This window comes from Engystomops pustulosus, chromosome 2, assembly GCF_040894005.1.
Source record: "Engystomops pustulosus chromosome 2, aEngPut4.maternal, whole genome shotgun sequence".
Taxonomy (NCBI): domain Eukaryota; kingdom Metazoa; phylum Chordata; class Amphibia; order Anura; family Leptodactylidae; genus Engystomops; species Engystomops pustulosus.
Window position 1 is genome coordinate 180,437,311 of NC_092412.1, and position 19,109 is coordinate 180,456,419.

Genomic DNA, 19,109 nt, shown 5'->3' on the forward strand with positions numbered 1-19,109 from the left:
TTTTTTCATTAAAAAGCCTATAAAAATAAACTGTATAAATTTGGTATTGTAATTTGTAACACTCAGTTACAAGCTATAAAGCTATAAGCTATAAAAGCTATAAAAACCAACAAGAAAATGGCGCATAAGCATTTACTGTTCACTGCATTTGGAATTTCTTCCCCCACTTCTCAATACACTGCTTTTTTAAATCCTGCCATTAAGAAGTAAAATTGGTTAGACAGAAAGGCCGCACACAAAAAAATAAAAAAAGTTATGGCTTTTTAAAGCAGGGGAGCCAAAACCAACGCAAAATTGAAAAATGCCATTTGCAGGAAGGAGTTGTCACCTTTTGTATGAAATGAAATATATTGGAATGCTTGTAAAGTGCCCTTCATAATATTTTTTTTTGTTTGTATGATGAGACCCATCTTCCTATTCTCTACTAACCCCTTCCCGACGCGCCGTACTAGTATGACACGCGCCGGGTCCCAGTGCAAGGAGAGGGCTCGTGGGCCGAGCCCGCACCATAGCCGGTAAGTCTTTGCTGCACCGCTGCCGGCATCGCTGCACCTCGATTGCTGCCAGCAATGCTGCCGGCGGCTTCAAAAAGATGGGCATCTTGCCGCGCATCGTCGCTCCCCGATATTGTTACGGGGAGCGGCGATCCATCACCATGGTAGCCTCGGGTGTTCCGAATACCCGAGGCTACTTCGTTTTAACTCATTCATTACAATGTGCGATCAGCACATTGTAATGAATGATGAGTAAAATCCCCATATACAGCCATATTGCAGTATGGTAGTATATGGTAGGATCGATCAGACAACCTAGGGTTAAAGTACCCTAGGGAGTCTGAAAAATAGTAAAAGTAAAAATAAAAAAAAGTTTAAAAAAAAATTATAATAAAAAAACCTAAAAATTCAAATCACCCCCCTTTCCCTAGAACTGATAAAAATAAACAGTAAAAATCATAAACACATTAGGTATCACCGCATCTGAAAATGTCTGATCTATCAAAATATAATAACGGGTTTTTCACTGCGTTTAACCCCGTAACGGAAAATAGCGTCCAAAGTCGAAAATGGCATTGTTTTGCCATTTTGAAAAATATAAAAACTAATAAAAAGTGATCAAAAGGTCGCACAGTCCCAAAAATTATAGCAATGAAAACGCCATTAAAATTCCCAAAAAATGACACCACCCACAGCTCCGTACACCAAAGTATGAAAATGTTATTGGCGCCAGAAGATGGCAAAATAAAATAAAAATTTGTACAGGAGGTTTTAATTTTTTTTAAATGTATGAAAAAATTATAAAACCCATACAAATTTGGTATCCATGTGATCGTACCGACCCAAAGAATAAAGTAGACAGATCATTTGGGACGCAGAATGAAAGCTTTAAAATCCAAGCCCACAAGAAAACGTTGCAAATGTGTTTTTCACCATTTTCATTGCATTTGGAATTTTTTTCCCGCTTCCCAGTACACGCGATGGAATATTAAATACCGTCACTATGAAGTGCAATTTGTTACGCAGAAAATAAGCCATCGCACAGCTCTTTATATGGAAAAATAAAAAAGTTATAGATTTTTGAAGGTGGTGAGTGAAAAATGGAAAACTAAAAAAGGCCAAGTCGTTAAAGGGGATTTCTTGCAAACATATGCAGTTATTTTTGAAAAATAAAAACACCTGCAAGTGCTAGTTTTAGGCTTACAAAATCTCTTCCATACCCAGAGCAAGTATCAGTGATCGCGGGTATTAGCCCTTTCGATGCCGAGCCCTTCTGATTAACCCTTTCGCTTCCGCGGTGGCATCTTTGCTGCGATCATCCCTCCCCGAACTTCATCGGGGAGGGGCTATCAGTTTCCATGACAGCCTCGGGTCTCCTTCAGACCCGAGGTTGTCTGGTTTCTGCAGTTTCGTTACAAAGAGCTGGTGGCTCATTGTATTGAATCCTGCACAAAAAATGCCATATACTGCAATACAGGAGTATTGCAGTATTTAGTAGGAACGATCAGACCATCTAGGGTTATAGTACACTAGAGCAGTGATGGCAAACCTTTTGGAGACAGAGTGCCCAAGCTACAACCAAAACCCACTTATATGTTGCAAAGTGCCAACATGACAATTTAAGCAGTAACTGATTGATCCCTGCTGTATCACAGGTTTTAATCGTATTGGCATCCTGAGTTAACCAATACAATAGAAAGATGGAGAAATTTGGATTGTAGCTTTCCTCTAGGGTCCCCTGAAGAGGAAGGGTCATGGGACCCAGAGCAGGAGGTTTAATAACAATCCATCTCTATCCACACCTTCTTGCTCCTCCTTTAGTCCTGGGAGCCAAATAGCGCTGAGCATGGCACGTCCTGGGCTGTATTGGATCACAGGAGAAAACCTTGAATCCTAGCTGACAAACTCTGTGTTGGGGTGAAGGCCTGGGTGCCCACAGAAAGGGCTCTGAGTGCCACCTCTGGCACCCATGCCATAGGTTAGCCACCACTGCCTTAGAGTGTCTAAAAAAACAGAAGAGAAAAAGTTGAAAAAAAATAAAAAATTTTAAATGCCTAAAAATTCTAATTGCTCCCCTTTTCCCTAGAACTGATATAAAACCGTAAAAATCACAAACCATAGTATGAAATCGTTTTTTGCGATAAGATGGCGCTAATTATTTCATACTCATTTTTGAAAATTATGTAAATTTGGTATCATTGTGATCGTATTGAACCAAAGAATAAAGCAGAGGTGTTATTTGGAGCGCACAGTGAAAGTCTTAAAAACTGAGCCCACAAGAAAAAGAAGCAAATGCGTTTTGTTTTGCCAATTTTACCACTTTTAGAATTTTTTTTTCAGCTTCCCAATACACACGCCATGGAATAATAAATAACCTCACTCGAAAGTAAAATTTGTTTTGCAGAAAATAAGCCCTCACACAGCTCTGTACATGAAAAAACTTAACTGTTATTGATTTTTGAAGGTAGCGAGCGAAAAAAACCCTTAAGGGGTTAAGCAGTACCTTCTGGTACTCAATACCAGCATTTGTTTACAAGAATTTGCATGAAGGTGTCTTGTACACGTATCCCTGCTGCAGCCAATCATTGGACTTCACAGTCTCAAACTATATACCACTGCGTCCATTGCTTGAATGCTGCAGGGGCATCTATATACAGACATCTAAGTGATGTAAACAAATCCAAGACCGGACCAGTTGGTAGGGCTTGAAAGATGAGGAGGACTGGTAAGAATAGGTTTATTTGCCCTTTTGTTTTTTAGTTTTTCCACTTGAGAAGTCTTATTAATTAATTTCCTGTGACTGGTCAGGCTTTGTTACAAATCATATATCTTAATTAAATAGATCATCAAATGCTAAAGATCCCATATATTTTCTTCCTGTTCTCCATTTACTAAATTCTCCATTCTCTCTTTTCAGAATATTACCCAATTCCTCTAATCATCGGTAAGTGATAAAAAAATATACCATACAATATCTCCACTATTCGCAAATCAAGTGCAATGTTTTTACCCTGAAACCAAACTAGTTTATAATGTTGTCGTAATATATTCCCTTAGATTAAGGGAATATTCCCACATTCTTTAAGGGGCTGGCCACTATTCAATAAATCTCTTCCATTAGACAGGTCTCTGCATGTATATGTACCTGTGTCTTTGCCTCCTGTGAAAGCTTCAGCCTTTAATCCAGAAGCTGCACTTTGCATCTCCCCACAACTTCCTGTTTCTCACTCCTTCAGTCCGTCTGTCATGGCAGCCTCCAATGTGTCTATTTTTCCTCTCAGTCCATCTCACTAACTTACACAGGGAGGTGGGAGGGGGAGCAGCAGAATGAGTCATAATCTCCTGCTGCAGGTCCCTCCTATTTATCACTGTGGGATCTTTGTTTACAATGCTGAGAGCACAGCTAGTCTACACACGGGGGTGATGAATTAATTGGTAAGCATTCAGGGATTATTATTAAGGCATAAAGGCACATAGGAAATTTATGTTAAAAAGTGGCCAGCCCCTTTAAATGTACTCAAAATGCCAAAATAACACACTCTAATTCGATATTAACAAAAAAGTGTTTCATAGATCTAATTCTAACCTGTTTGTTTGCCCATGGATCCTAACAATGATAGGGCAGGTCTGGGGGAAGGATGTTCCTGCTACGCTGCTGTGTGCTGTCTTCTCTGAATGTGCTTGCAGCCGCCCAGCATTACTCATTACTGACAGAAAATTAAACGTTTAAAAACCGCTCCATGTGTCAGCAGCAGCACCCATATCCATTTGAAAATAAAAATCCCTCAAACCCTTCAACACTCCCCCCAACCCTTCTTCCTGTGGCCATCTATTATTTTTGATAAGATTTCTGAGGGCTCTGGTCTTCGCACATCTTACTGTTTCAGGGTCTGGCTACTAATGATTTATGTTAGACAGTTCTGGATGAGTAACTGAATTTGTTAACCCTTTAATATAACCCCTCTCCCAAGTAAGTGGGCAAAAAAGTTAAGGAACTGTAACTTTTCTTTTTTCCCCCACAAATCAATAGTTCTTGGGATGTAGAACAACTTTGCCTATTATCTTTGTTACCTATGTCCAGCAATTTCTTTGCTATACCCCTCAGATTCTCAGTGCTGAAGTAGCTCCTTCTCCTGCCTTTGCTGACAAGACCTGGAGTCTGTCCTATAAACAAATCTACAACAAATCTATGGACTAATAGGAGGGGAGAGGATGCAGCTCCCTGCTCACAAAGAAGATCATGTGACAGGGCTCTCTGTGTAGCAGGCTCAGTGTGTTCACGACTGGGGATACAGATGTCTCCTACACAGAATAGTGAGGCACAAGATCTCCCCTATTAGTTCCTCCATCACAGTTTGTGTTTCTACAGAACTCTTCACCTCATGCTGCGACCGTCCCCTACTTTGTACTGGCACTTTAAAGGGGTTCTCCAAGGGTTAAAAAAAACCCTTGGGTGGCCAGGATGGGGCAGGTTAAAAAAAAAATAAACATGTACTTACCTCCGCGGTCCCTCCCGGCGTCCAGTCCTGCAATCTCTCCGGTCCATGTCCCATGTAAGCAAACAGGGGCATGGAACCCATGCTGCATTCAGCTTCCTGCCGGCCACTCCCACCCGTCCCACATGACACAGCGCTGGGAATAAGGACAGATGGCTGCACGGCTTCCGTTCACCTGTTTATATGTGGAACTGACCGGAAAGATCTCAGCGCCGGATAAAGGGAGGGACCGCAGAGGTTAGTACATGTTTTTTTTTAAACCGCCTCATCCTGGCCACCCTTGCATAGTTCAGTGGCTGTGAGTTGGTATTAGGGAATACTATTTAGTCAAGGTATATAGGCTGTTAGGTGGGGGCCAGATGTACAAAGTAATCCCAAATGACCCTTCCTTGAAGTACCGACGAAGCTTACAACCTTCTTAAGGTCCAGTGTCGACCACGGCCCATTGTCCCAGAAAATGGCAGAAAAACTATTGCCTAAATATCAGAAAAAACCTAATTGGTACTTTGTACTTTAAGTCCATAAAAGTATGAATAAGCCCCCTGGTAGGCCCATAGTGGCGGCTATAGGTTCCATTAAGGAACCCCGCTCCCAATACTTTGATTGGCTAGTGCAGTCCATTTTGCATTCCATGCCATCCTAAGTAAAAGACACTAATGACTTCCTTTGGATTGTTATGGGGATACACTGAGAGGATACTTCAAACTGAGTCCATAGATGTAAAAAGCCTATATACCCGCATTCCACACAAGGTAGGCATACATGCAGTTAGGAACATTATAATGTCAGCCGGCAAGAGTGAGTTGTTTATGGACTTTGTTTGCGATGCACTTAGATTTATTTTGAAAAACGGGTGGTACAGCCAGAGAGAGGGTACCGCGATTGGGACCCCGGTCTCCTGTACGTACGCCAACCTCTTACTGGCCGTACTGGAGGATCTGTACATTTTTTTTTCTAGTACAAATAAATATTCTAGGTACATCCACACTTATAAAAGATATGTGTATGACATATTTATTGTATGGAGAGGAGAGGAAGAGTTGATTGTTGAAATGGTACAGGAATTAAATAAGGTGAACTGTATGTAAAATGTTCTTCACCCACAAAATAGGCGGTCGGAGTTTGGAATTCCTTGACTTATTTTTTTTTTTTAAAAGTATTTATTTTTGCAGTTTTTGAATTTTTATACAAACATAATAAACAAAACCAGAAATCAAGATTGTCTGTCACATATTTCCTTCCCCCCAATACAGGATTATTATACAACAGCCATGGTAACAGTCAGGTTCTTACTGCGTTTCAAAACTACCTGAGGGATATTACATAGTAGATAACAGCAGGATACTGCAGCCAGACATCTTGATACAACACAAATAACTATTGACACGTAGACAATCAGTCACACACACACACACACACACCAGCACGCTCAGTCTCCTTCATCATGGAGAGGAATATAAATCACATGTGATTATAAGGCTGTATGGGGAGTCGCGCACCATCTGGACCAGATGCGGTCAAACTTCTGGGGACACTTCCTGTTGGTATACAGGGACCGGTAGTGGGGAATGACACTATTAATGAGTAGTATCCATCTTTTTAATGGAGGGGGCTCCTGGTCCTTCCAGGTCATCACCACCACTTTTCGGGCGTAGTATAGGACAAACCTAAAGAAAATTTTGTCATAGTGGCCATTGACAACTTCATTTATGATGCCGAGGAGACACACAGAGGGAGATAGTAAGCGTGGGAAATCAAAGTGTAAATTAAGGAACTCCAGCACTTCGGACCAGAAGACATGGACCCTAGGGCAGGACCAGACACAATGCAGGAAGGATCCGACTTCAGCCTGACAGCGAAAGCAAAGATCATTAGGCATTGCTCCCATGCGAAATAGTCTAGCAGGGGTGAAGTATACTCTATGGAGGAATTTAGATTGGATCAGGAAGTCCCTCGCACTCACTACAGATGTGAAGTAGGACAGTTCGACCTCCCTCCAGTCATCATCTGACAGGTCAGGGATATCCTGACTCCAGCGTTCACAGGCTCTATCAAACGGTCTGGACTTTTGCTCTTGTAGGAGAGCATAGCACTGAGTGAGTGGCTTAGGGAGGTCTGGGGTACTCATCAGAGTCTCTAGTTTGGAGAATTTCACTGTCAGGCTGAAGGAGCCGAATTGGGCTTTGAATGCGTGTCGCAGTTGCGTGTAATGGAAGCTGGCCGTATTGGGTACAGTATGTCTCTCCCTTATCTCGTTAAAGCTGAGTAACTCTGCTTCCGGGGATAAGAGCTGGCCTACAAATTTCACCCCTGCTGCCCCCCACATTGTCCAGCCTGGGAGGGAGAGGAAGTGAGAGAGCCACGGATTGAGCCACAATGGAGTCCTAGGCGAGAGGGGGGGAGAGCTGCTCGGTTCTACCAGGGATTGTGCCCTACGCCAGCACACCGCTACCGTACGTAGGGGAAGTGGGGTATCAGATGGGGACTTATACCTGTACAGCAGGTTTGTAAGGGCCTCGTAGGAACCTACCAGGGCACCAGCCAGTGCAGTAGCTGCATTACCCATGTCTATATCTATCCACCACTGGGCATATACTAGCTGGGAAGCCAGGTAATAAAGATACAGATCCGGGGCAGCCAGTCCACCCCTAGACTTGGGAGCCTGAAGCAGCGCTAGACTGAATCGCGGGGCACTACTCTGCCAGTAGAAGGACCTGAGAATGCCGTCCAAGCGTTTAAACAGACTCTTAGGAAGTAGTATAGGGCAGGCATGGAAAAGGTATAGAAATTTTGGGAGAAAAATCATTTTAAATATATTAATACGCCCGTACAAAGACAAGGGGAGAGTGGACCAGGCTTTTAGGCGCGATTCCGTTGCAACTATCAGGGGTGTAATGTTTAACTCCGTAAATGCCTGGACCTTGCGTGACACCTGGACTCCCAGATATTTAAAGGTGGACACCACCCGGACTGGGACGGGGAGGGAGTGTACCCCTACCTCAGATAAGGGAAATAGGGCCGATTTGTCCCAGTTAACCCGAAGGCCTGAGAACCCCCCATAACGTTCTATCAGGGCCAGAAGGGATTCCAGAGAGGGGCCCACATCCCCAAGGTATACAAGTGTATCATCGGCATAGAGAGATACCTTTTCAATAATAGTACCTCTAGTTATGCCCTTAATGCCCTCAGAGTGGCGGATCGCCACAGCAAGGGGCTCAATGGCGAGTGCGAAGAGGAGGGGAGATAGTGGGCAACCCTGTCTAGTGCCCCTGGCCATAGGGAGAGTAGGTGAGATGTTAAGGTTGGTCCGCACCCTAGCCTTGGGATCGTTATACAGTAGCTTAACCAATGCTGTAAATCGAGGGCCAAAACCCATTCTAGGCAAAAGGGTCCACAAATAGGGCCACTCCACAGAATCAAACGCCTTACAATTGTCTAAGGATAATATAAACCCAGGGTCTGGAGACCGCTCTGCCTCTGCAATGTTCAGGTGTAGTCTTTGTATATTTATGTCAGTTCCCCTCCCAGGCATAAAGCCTGTCTGGTCCGGGTGAACCAATGATAGTATTACTTTGTTAAGCCTTGTTGCCAGAATTTTTGCTAGTATTTTAACATCTGAATTTAGGAGGGAAATTGGGCGGTATGAGTCAGGAAGCAGGGGATCCTTGCCAGGCTTAGGAAGAACTACAATAAGGGCCTCTCGCATGGAGTCGGGGAGGGAACCACTATCAAGCGCATCGGAGTATAGGCTGAGGAGAAGGGGGACCAGAGTCTCACAGTTATCCCTATACCACTCACCTCCCAGCCCATCAAGTCCAGGTGTCTTACCGGGGGGCAACGATTGGATGGCCAGTTCCACCTCCTCTGCCGAGAGCGGAGCATCAAGCTCCGATGACTGTGCCTGTGTGAGTCTCCAAAGTGGAAGACTGTCAAGGAATCCGGAAATCTCGACGGAAGAGGCGGACAATCTGGAGCTGTAAAGAGAAGAATAGTATTCATGAAATACCAAGTTAATGGCCCGGGGTTCTGTGATCAATGCTCCGTTACCATCAACAATAGAGGGAACGGAAGCACAGGGGCGTTCAGCCCGCGATAAATACGCAAGCAGCTTCCCGTTTTTATCTCCAAATTCAAAGATGGACGCTTCCCTGGCTAGCAGGCGTTTGCTGGTGCGCTCCTTCACTACAGCTAGATGGTTCCTCTGCGCCTGAGCCCAAGTCTTTTTATTCCCCGGAGTAGGTTTCTCTAGATAATCCTTTTCTGCAGTCACCAGTACAGCCGTCAGCCTTTCCTCCTGGGCATTCAAGGACTTCCTATGGCCAGCTACCCCCGACATGAATGCCCCCCGCACCGAGGACTTGTACGAGTCCCAGACTAGAAGGGGATCAGGATGGGTTGAGTGTACATCCCAGAACTCGCTGTGCGCTGCCCTAACAGTACTCTGGACCGCTGGGGACAGGAGCCAAGCCGGGTGCAGGCGCCATAAGCGGGAGTCGCTGGGAGGGCCTATAAGGAGACTAATGAACAAGGCGGAGTGGTCTGACGCACTGCGCGGGCAATAGGATACCTGATCAACGTGCTGCATCATATCGGGGGAGACAAAGGCCAGATCAATCCGAGAGAAGCTCTTATGAACAGAGGAATAAAATGAATATTCTCTCTCTTGAGGGTGTTTACTACGCCAAACATCGGCGAGGTCTAGAGAGGTGAGCCACTCGTTCAGACGGACCGAGCCTGTGTCCAGACCACTTGTACGATCCAAGGAGGGATTAGGGACGGCATTGATCCTTGACTTATTTTTGAAGGTGAAAGAGGAAGTAATCACGAATACAGTGTTCCGAAAACCAATGGCAAGAAATGCTCTACTCCACTACACCAGTTACCATCCCCATTATATTAAACATGCCCTTCCGTATAGCCAATTCATACAACTAAGGAGATAATGGGTTCCAAATACAGGCAGAGGACTTGAAGGTGCGCCTAAGATGTTACCGAAAAGAGGTTACCAGTCCCCCTGGATTGAAGAAGCCTTCGATAAGGCGTTACAAAAAGATAATGCAATCTTGAAGCAGAGTTTAAGGAGAAAGCATCAATCCACACAGGATAGGTTCATGTTTTGCTTTGACTTTTCATCATTGGCTAACGTTATTAAGGCAGCCATAAATAAGAATTAGAATATTACAAAATGACAAAGATTTGGGCATATTGATCCTGCCAATGGTGTCAGTGAAGTGAGCTACAGATTTAGCCTCTTTCGAGACCTAAATCACCACTTGCAATGGCATCATAGGAAGTGGGAGATGTTGTTAACCTTCCCGTATGGACTACAAGGTCTGATGCCGCAAATAGCATAAGTGATGCTCTAAATCGGGGAGATGTCCATCTAGTGCCCAGTGAAATATATATTGCAGTTGTCCTGCTAGGAAGTACAAATAAAAATCTGGGAGAGCCATACCAGATTGTAATTTGGGACGTTGCAGGGCTGCCATATTAAGTTTTTACCTAGAGTTTTCCCATATAAATCTGCCTATACAGAAGTTCTTTGAAGAACCTTTTTGGAACAGGGTCCGCAGAGTGCTGCAGGAGTAATTATTTTAACTATATAATATATAATATGGCCTGCGACCGATAGTTGAAGAGATTTCCAGGCTTTGAATTTCATTGTGACAAATGTCAATATTGGTTCAGTAATCTGTTGTAGTGTGTGCTGGTGGAGTTTGGATATAATTATTCCTAAATATTTGAAAGAAGTGACTACCTATAGTCCTGACACATGAGCGAGGTTTGCCTTGAAGTCCAAGTGGTATGTAAACTGAATTAGCTTAAGCGTGAACCAAATTAATGATAGCAATGCCTCTTGGTAGCGAAGAAGAAGGGTTGGAGAGGAACAGTATCTATGATATCATCCAATTGTAGACATCCTATGAGAAAGAGTCAAAGGCCTTTGCTTTCTGTCGAGAGAGGCTAAAGCCCAGTCCTCCTTGTAGTGTTAGCCTATCTGTGTTACCACCTGAATCTGACTGCAGGCATAAATCACGATTGATTGGGGCTGTATGAGATAAATTATAACTTTGCAGCTAAAATGCAGGTCAGAAGTTTGTAATCTGTGTTCAGTAGAGAAATGGGCCTATATATAGGAGCCACAATCCAATGGATCCTTTTCGTGTTTAAGGAGTAAAACTACAGAAGCTTTAGAGAGTCAGAGAGCAACCCTTCACGGAAAGCAGTGTTGTACATCTATAACAATTTGAGAAGAAGCAGGTCTTTATACCAAACATAGACCTCTTTATCATTATCCACTTGTATCTCCTGTAAACCCCAGGCCTATTGAAGAATCTGGTCACAATCTCTGCTGTTTATTAATCTAGCAAGGAGAGGACGTGGTTGATCTCCAGGTAGGGGACCCTATCTACTTCAATGGAGAAGAAGGAAGAAAACTCTGCAACAAGGAACAGGTTTTTCATCCAGGAGACCACCCCTCAGCTCTTTATGAATCCGGATATTATTGCGTCGTAGGTGCTTTTCCGGGTCATCTGTTGCTCAGAAGTGGAGTTAAGATTTGTGATCGCTCTAGGCATCTGAGCAGTATGGTCCTCCGCTTGGGAGATTCTTTTCTTGGTGTGTTATACCCTCTTCCACGTGTTCTGTAGGTCTTGGCGCAGGAGGCTTATATCCACTCTAACCTCATCTAGCTTTCCGGTCAGTAAGCTTTTACATGCAGTGATAGCAGAGAGAACTTATGCTGTGACCTGCTCCAGGGTGAGTTCTTCTGCTGGGTCCTCTGCGTCTGAGGAAGCACCTGGTGTAGCCGTGTTAGCAGCAGCTGAACCGAGTGCTGAGGCAGCGGAGAGAGCGCGTTATCTGCGGATTGGGATTTTACAAATTCCTTCAGCATTTCCACTGTGTTAGATTTTGGCAAAAAATTTCTAGGTGAAGAGGTTGCAAGTATGAATCTCCTGAAACTCACATTCCTATAGCAGCACTAACCAAGAATGGCCAGTAGGAGGCAAGCAGTACCCTGTATACGTACAAGACTTTTTTCTAAGCTGAATAACCCCAAGTTTAGTAATCCATCATTGTATTCTACTTTGTCCATTTCTAAAATAAGTTTAGTTGCTCTTCCTCGCACCAGTTCAAGTCATGCTATGTCCTTTTTATACACTGGTGCCCCAAACTGTACACCATATTCCATGTGCGGTCTGACCAATGATTTGTATAAGGGCAAAACTATGTCCTAGTCATGAAAATCGCCTAAGCCCCTCTCAAACGCTCAATGGCTCCTTCTGTTCGGCACTCTAGTGTGGGCCCCTAAAGTAGTTTACATTGACATGTGGGGTAATGCCCTATTTGTAACAAACTGCACAACAAAATCTGAGATGTGTTTTACCATTTTCTCCTGCATCAACGTGGGGTTATCCAGGTTTAAACATTTTTTTATGGCCGGGCTGGGGAGGGCTATTTAAACATAATAAACATGTACTTACCTCCTCCGGTGCTGCCAATGTCCTGCGCCGCGGCCTGTCTTCTCCGTGCGCCGGTTTCATTACACCGGCGCACAGGGAGCTTCCGGCCGGCCGGATGCTCCCATGCGCACCATCTCCCAGCGCTTACAACGCTGAGAGATAGGGACGGATGGGAGGAGCCGTCCACAACGCGGACCGGAAGCTCCCTGTGCGCGGCTTCCGTGCCCCTGTTTGTTTACAGGGGCACGGACCGAAGTGACCGTGGCGCGGGACATCGGCAGCACCGGAGGAGGTAAGTCCATGTTTATTATGTTTAACTATCCCTCCCCAGCCCGGCCATAAAAAGATTTTTAAACCCGGATAACCCCTTTAAGACTAAAGTAATCATTTTTTTTTTTTTTTTAATTTTTTATTTTTCAATTCTATTATAAACAATTAATCTTCCTTATATTCACATATTTAACAGTATATTCCATTGCACTATATAAATTTAACCATTTAAACAAGGGCCCTACAATATACAAAATAGTATTCACAAAAACATAATTATGTCTTTTCCCTGATGGACTCTTCATACCATTAACAGTGTTATGTTCCCAATACACAATTGTAACAGTTTACCTGGAGTAATGCCTTACTCCCTTATACGTGGCACATAGTAGGAACCATAGATTAACAAGGAATCATTTATACCATTAATCAGAATACATATCATAAATATTTCTTCACTTCTTCTTTAATCTTATAATCCCCTTCCCCCCCCCCCCTCCCCCCCTCCCTTCTTCCCTGTGCTGGTGCCTGCTATTTCATAAATTTACTTATAATTATTTGGTTATTTCTTTTTCTTACTTATTTATTTGCTCAAAAATCCGAGTTACTGTTATAAATTCCATTGATCCCATATGATTTTTAATCTATTTCCTCCTCTAAACCATTTCTCATATGCGCATTCATAACTCTTGATTCTAGTCACAGAATTTAGCCATTCCTTAAGTCTAGGGGGTTTGTCATCTTTCCAGTGTTTAACAATCGTTAACCTTGCTATAAAGATGAGTTTAATACTTAGCTCTCTCTTCTTCCTATCTCGCACTTCCTCTGCTATATATCCCAGTAAACCAAATATTGCTGTTCTTGGTACTACTATACCTAACTGGTCTTCTATCTTATCAAATATCCCACCCCAGTAGTCCTCTAACCCTGGGCACATCCATAGAACATGCATCAAATCAGCATTTTCCCTCCTACATCTAGGGCAACAGGAGTCATTTCTAATCCCCATCTTACACAACAGTGCTGGTGTATAATAAACCCTGTATAATATATTCAATTGTGTGCACCTGTGGTTTAAATTCATCGAACACCTCTGCACATTTTTTAGGATTACCCCCCATTTTTCTCCAGTGATACCACCTACATCTTTCTCCCATTTAACCTGACACACGTGATATAAATTCTGCTCAATAATATTCCTTAGAAAGTGATAAATTTTTGCTAAGTTTTTTGGTGCCAATTCCATATTCCATATTACATTCCACTTCGTGTTATCTTCAATTAAAAAAATATCTAATTTTTTTTCATTCTTTAATGCGTGAGATATTTGCCTATATCTAAATAGTTCCTTATCAATAAGTAATCCTTGGTTTACCCACCATTGAAATGGGGCCCCAATTCCTTCCCTTCCAATTTGTGACACATATTTAACACCCTTCTTAAACCAAAATCCAACATCATCTAACTTTAACACCTCCGGTAAATTAACATTTCCAAATAATGGTGTACATTCAAAACTCCCTTTAACTCCTAATATGTTCCTAAAACCTGCCCAGCTATTAACCAGCAGTCTTGTGATCGGGATTCTCCGTAGCTCTTTCTTATTTAACTGCCCTGACTCCAGTAAGGAGAATAACGAGTCATAACTTCCCTTCACTAGCTTCGTTAGTGCTAGGAATGCGCCATTCTTTTTATTTTCTGCAATAAATTGGATCTGAGCCGCCAAAAAATAATGGAAAGAAGAAGGAAGGGCTAGGCCTCCCCTTTCTCTATTTCTCCATAGAACCTCCTGCTTAATACGGACCTTCTTCCTTCCCCATAACAGCTTATTAATTATGGCCCTTATGAATCCGAACCATTTTTTTTCCAGCCAGCAGGGGCAATTGCTTAAGACATGGAGAAGCTGAGGCAGTATTATACTTTTCGTTAGTACTACTCTCTCTGCTCTTGTTAAAGGGAGACTAGACCACACATTAATTTTTAGTTTAATCTTTGCCAATAATGGAGATAAATTCAAAATGGGATAGTCTTCTATCCTTGGGCTAATCCGTAGACCTAAGTAGTCAAATGTATCTGCCATTTTTAATTCTAATGCGTCCGGATCCCCCGGACAGTAATCCTCCAACGGGGTCATACTTGATTTTTGCAGGTTAATCTGGAACCCAGATACTGTTCCGAACTCCCTAATTATTTTCAAAGCCATGGGGACCGATATTTCAGAATCTTTCAGGACCAGCAGAATGTCGTCTGCAAACAACATGATCTTATCCTGCTCACCTCCATACCCTCCACCTACGATCTCTTTCATTTCCCTTACCTTGGCTGCTAATGGTTCAATAAAAAGCGCAAATAGTAGGGGGGATAGAGGACACCCCTGTCTGGTGCCTCTTGTTAAATGGAAGAACAGAGAGAGATCTCCATTCACCCTAATACAAGCCCTCGGTGTTTTATAGAACAGCTTTATCCAATCCACAAATCTAGCCCCCAAACCAAACTTCAGCAAAGCCTCCCATAAAAAGGCCCACTCCACCCTGTCAAAGGCTTTCGCCGCGTCCAATGACAGGATGGAGCGGGACCCCCCCCAACCTAGTTGCATACCTAGAAATAACCGTCTAATATTAGTTTTAATATTTCGCCCCATGATGAATCCGCTCTGGTCCTCATGTACAAGAGCGGGGGCCCATCTCTTTAAATGATTAGCTAACAGTTTGGCCATCACCTTGGCATCGCTATTTAATAGGGAAATGGGCCTATATGAATCGGCATCAAGTGGGTCTTTGTTTTTTTTATGAATTAAAACTATAATAGCTTCATACCATGGTTCTGGTAAACTCTGTACCTCTTGTGCTTTTTCCCAGACTTTAACTAGAACTGGTAAGAGAATATTCCCAAATCTTTTATACACCTCCAATGGTAGCCCATCTGTTCCCGGGGAGACCTTGCCTTTACATGAGGCTATAGTCTCCTCCAGTTCCACGGTTGTTATTATATTCGCTATGTTATTCCTCCCATCTATCCCTATCTCAGGTAGATGTAATTTTCCCAGATATTCCTTAATTTCCTGTAGCGAGGCATCCAAATCAGAGGTGTAAATATTTTTATAAACCTGTAGGAAAATTTCCTTCATATCCTCCTCCTTTGTTACTACTTTCCCCTCCCTATCTTTAATAGCTTTAATTCTAGTTAGGTCTTGTTGTTTCTTGATCTTTTGTATAAGCCCCTTCGCAGGGATCCCACTTTCACAATGTCCTTTCAGATCCAAGAAGAATTGTTTGTGCATTGTCTTATTAGTCAAATAATTATTATACTCTTCCTGGGCTTTGTTATACTTGTCCAGGTTATACTGGGTTCTATTACTCTGTACTTCTCTTTCTCTTTGTTGCACTGTCTCCTTCAGCTCCTTTTCTTGCCTCATAAACTGTTTGCGCATATGAATAATTTCTGTATTTAATATACCTCTTAAGAAGGATTTTAGTGTGTCCCAAAACAGGGCCCAATCATTTACTTCAGCGTTAGCCTCAATAAACCCACCCAGCTCCCTCCTTATCTTATCCTCATTTGATATTAACACCAGCCAGTGTGGATTACATTTCCAGTATCTTATTCCCTTACTGTTGTTCCTTACAAGTTCAATAACTACAGGTGAGTGATCTGAAATAATACGGTTGTCATCTTTACAGTCCCCACAATTGCTAACTCATTTGCCAAAGCCAAATCTATTCTAGAGAATTGGGTTAATTTATTTTTACCTATTCGGTCTTTAGAGTTTGAAAAAACAGAATTAAAATCCCCCATAGCCCATACCGGGCATTCTCCCACCTTGGTTATGAACTGTACTAGTTTTCGCAGGACATCATAGCAGAACGGAGGAGGTATGTACACCCCTGCTATTACGCATTTCTTACCCTCTAGTAAACCACATAGAAAAACGTATCGCCCTTCCCTATCGCAAACGTGCTCCAATAATTTGAAATCAATGGTTCTATGTATCAAAATGGAAACACCTCTCGCATAGGATGAAAAAACCGCACTGTACGACTGGCCCACCCAACTCTTATTAATTAACTGCATGTACTCAATTTCCAGATGGGTTTCCACTAATATTACAATAGCAGGTAATTGTTTTCCAATATAATCAAATATTATACGTCGCTTCGTGCGGTCTTTCATTCCTCTAACATTCCATGCTATTAACCTTGTTCCCATTGTTTAACACGTATCGTATTCGAACGGCATCGGAGTTTAATTTTCCGAAATAATAGTAAAAAAAGAAAAAGAAACCCACCCCCTTTTTGGCTCCAGCACAGGGAATTCTCCCTCCCCCACCCCCACCAATGTCCCACAAACATATAGAAGTCTACCTACTAAAGCCACCTACCTCCCCCCGCCCTAGCTGTCTCCTGTCCACCATATTTATCCATATTATGTTTATTTATTTTATCGTATCCTTATATTTATAATCCCTTTAAATCCATCCATTCAGAGATTTGTTCAGGGGAAGTGAAAAAATGGGACTGGCCCAGATGGATAACTTTCAATTTTGCTGGAAAAATCAGCGAGTATGGGATACCCTTATCCCTTAGCCTCTTTTTTACTTCTACAAAACTTTTCCTTTTTCCTTTAGCTCCCGGGCTCTTCTTAAAATAATGTCCCTGTCCCTAGAAAGGACCGTTTTACAAATCAGTGTTCGAGGAGGATTTCCGGGTATATGCGGAGTTCCAGGGATCCTATGTGCTCGTTCTATATCAAAGTTTTCAGATAGATGTTCCTTCCCAATGATCTTTACCAACCAATCTTTCACAAAATTAGTCGGGTTCGGACCTTCAGCCTTCTCAGGCATCCCAATAATTCTGATATTAGCTCTTCTAGATCGATCCTCTAGCTCGGCTATTTTATCTTTCAATTTTCCATTCTCATGGCTAAGGTCATTAGTTATTTTTTTCACTGAGCCCATTTCTTTCTCCAGCTTTTGCACCCTTTCTTCCGTGGACTTCTGTCTATCCCTAACTTTATTTAGATCTTCCCTTAGGAGCGACATCTCGTTTCTTAAGCCTCCGACTTGGTCAGTTAACTCCACTATCGCTGCATTGCATGACTTAATAGACAGTAGAATTTCTTTTAACATGGGATTCTCCCCCCCCTTCCCCTGAATCCTCTTCCAATTGATCCTCTCCCTCTAGCGGGGAGTATCTAGACCCTTGCGGTTTGTTTTTCGCCTCTTGAAGATCACTTTTTTTGTACAGTGGGCATCGCCCGTGTTTTCACTGGGGGGGACTTCCATAGTTTGTCTAGTTTGGCTAAGTTCTCTCCCTTGCCACTGCCTTTTTCTTTCGGGGAGCCCAGAGACTTCCTTGCTGCGTTTTTAGGTCCCATTTTTCCCCCGTTTTCCCACTTGGCCCTCCTCCCTACTTGTAACAATATCTGTACACGATAGCCAGTTCTTAAACTATCCCCAATCGGTATCTAATTGGTTAGACAACCTACTATTTGCAACTTCTTAATATATCACGGATAAATGACCTTTTTGGGTAAATTAGCATACGTATTACCAGTTCGAACTGTACCGCAGATATATAACCTAACGGTTAGTCAGTATACCCGTTACCTCTATACCAACAAAATGCTATCAAATCAGCATGCAGATGTACGACCATATATGAGTAATATACACAGAGAGCACACTTATATCCTATTGTCCGTGATCATAAACCAATATGTAGAGGCAGCTTAGGATTTAAGCGTTCAAGCATTGATTTCCGTCTGTTCCTCTCGCAAAGTTCCTCAACTCAGATAAGGAATTAGATAGTAGAGTCAGTATTAGTAGGGGTTAATCAATAGCAGTTAGTAGAGATTTCTCGCCTTTCCTTCCCCTTCTTAGTCCATCCAATCCGTAGTATAGTGTTAGTAAAAGTATTGGTAATGATGGCAATTAGTAGTGACTAGACACGGTTCTCCACAACTCAGCTTGCACTCAGAAAGCGGCCTTATCCATATACCAACAGTCGTCCAGCACACTGTTAAATGGAAAACACACAGAAGCGGGAAAGAATAACAGCGGAGCTCTTCATAGATATTACACTAAGTGCCAAGCCAGTTCGTACAGAAGATAGAACACAGTTAGTTTACTCGCTTTCCAATTAGGGATTAAATGGATTTAAATGGGTTTATCTCACAAATCCCGCAACTTCCACAGGCTCCCAGGGGGTATCGGGGCTTCTACAGGACCATCCTATGTCATCATCATCTTTAAAAATAAAGGGCTCCAGACAGCATTCGACCTCCAGGCTTCCAATCTGGGCAGCAACCATCCGCGAGGACCCCCGACGTGTCACAGCTCACCGCACGATCCAGGCGTCCTCCGCGTCGTCCACTGTTTGCCTCCACTT

The 19,109-nt window shown here is 42.9% G+C and overlaps 1 protein-coding gene across 4 annotated transcripts in view; it reads left to right on the forward strand.

Annotated features, from left to right (window-relative positions):
* LOC140118963 (C4b-binding protein alpha chain-like) overlaps positions 1–19,109 on the forward strand; it is an 89,434-nt gene that overhangs the window by 59,761 nt on the left and 10,564 nt on the right. For all 4 annotated transcript variants that reach the window (XM_072137463.1, XM_072137465.1, XM_072137462.1 and 1 more), the window contains one exon: positions 3,412–3,438. In XM_072137463.1, the coding sequence (XP_071993564.1) occupies positions 3,412–3,438 (27 nt within the window). The remainder of the gene's footprint in view (positions 1–3,411; positions 3,439–19,109) is intronic.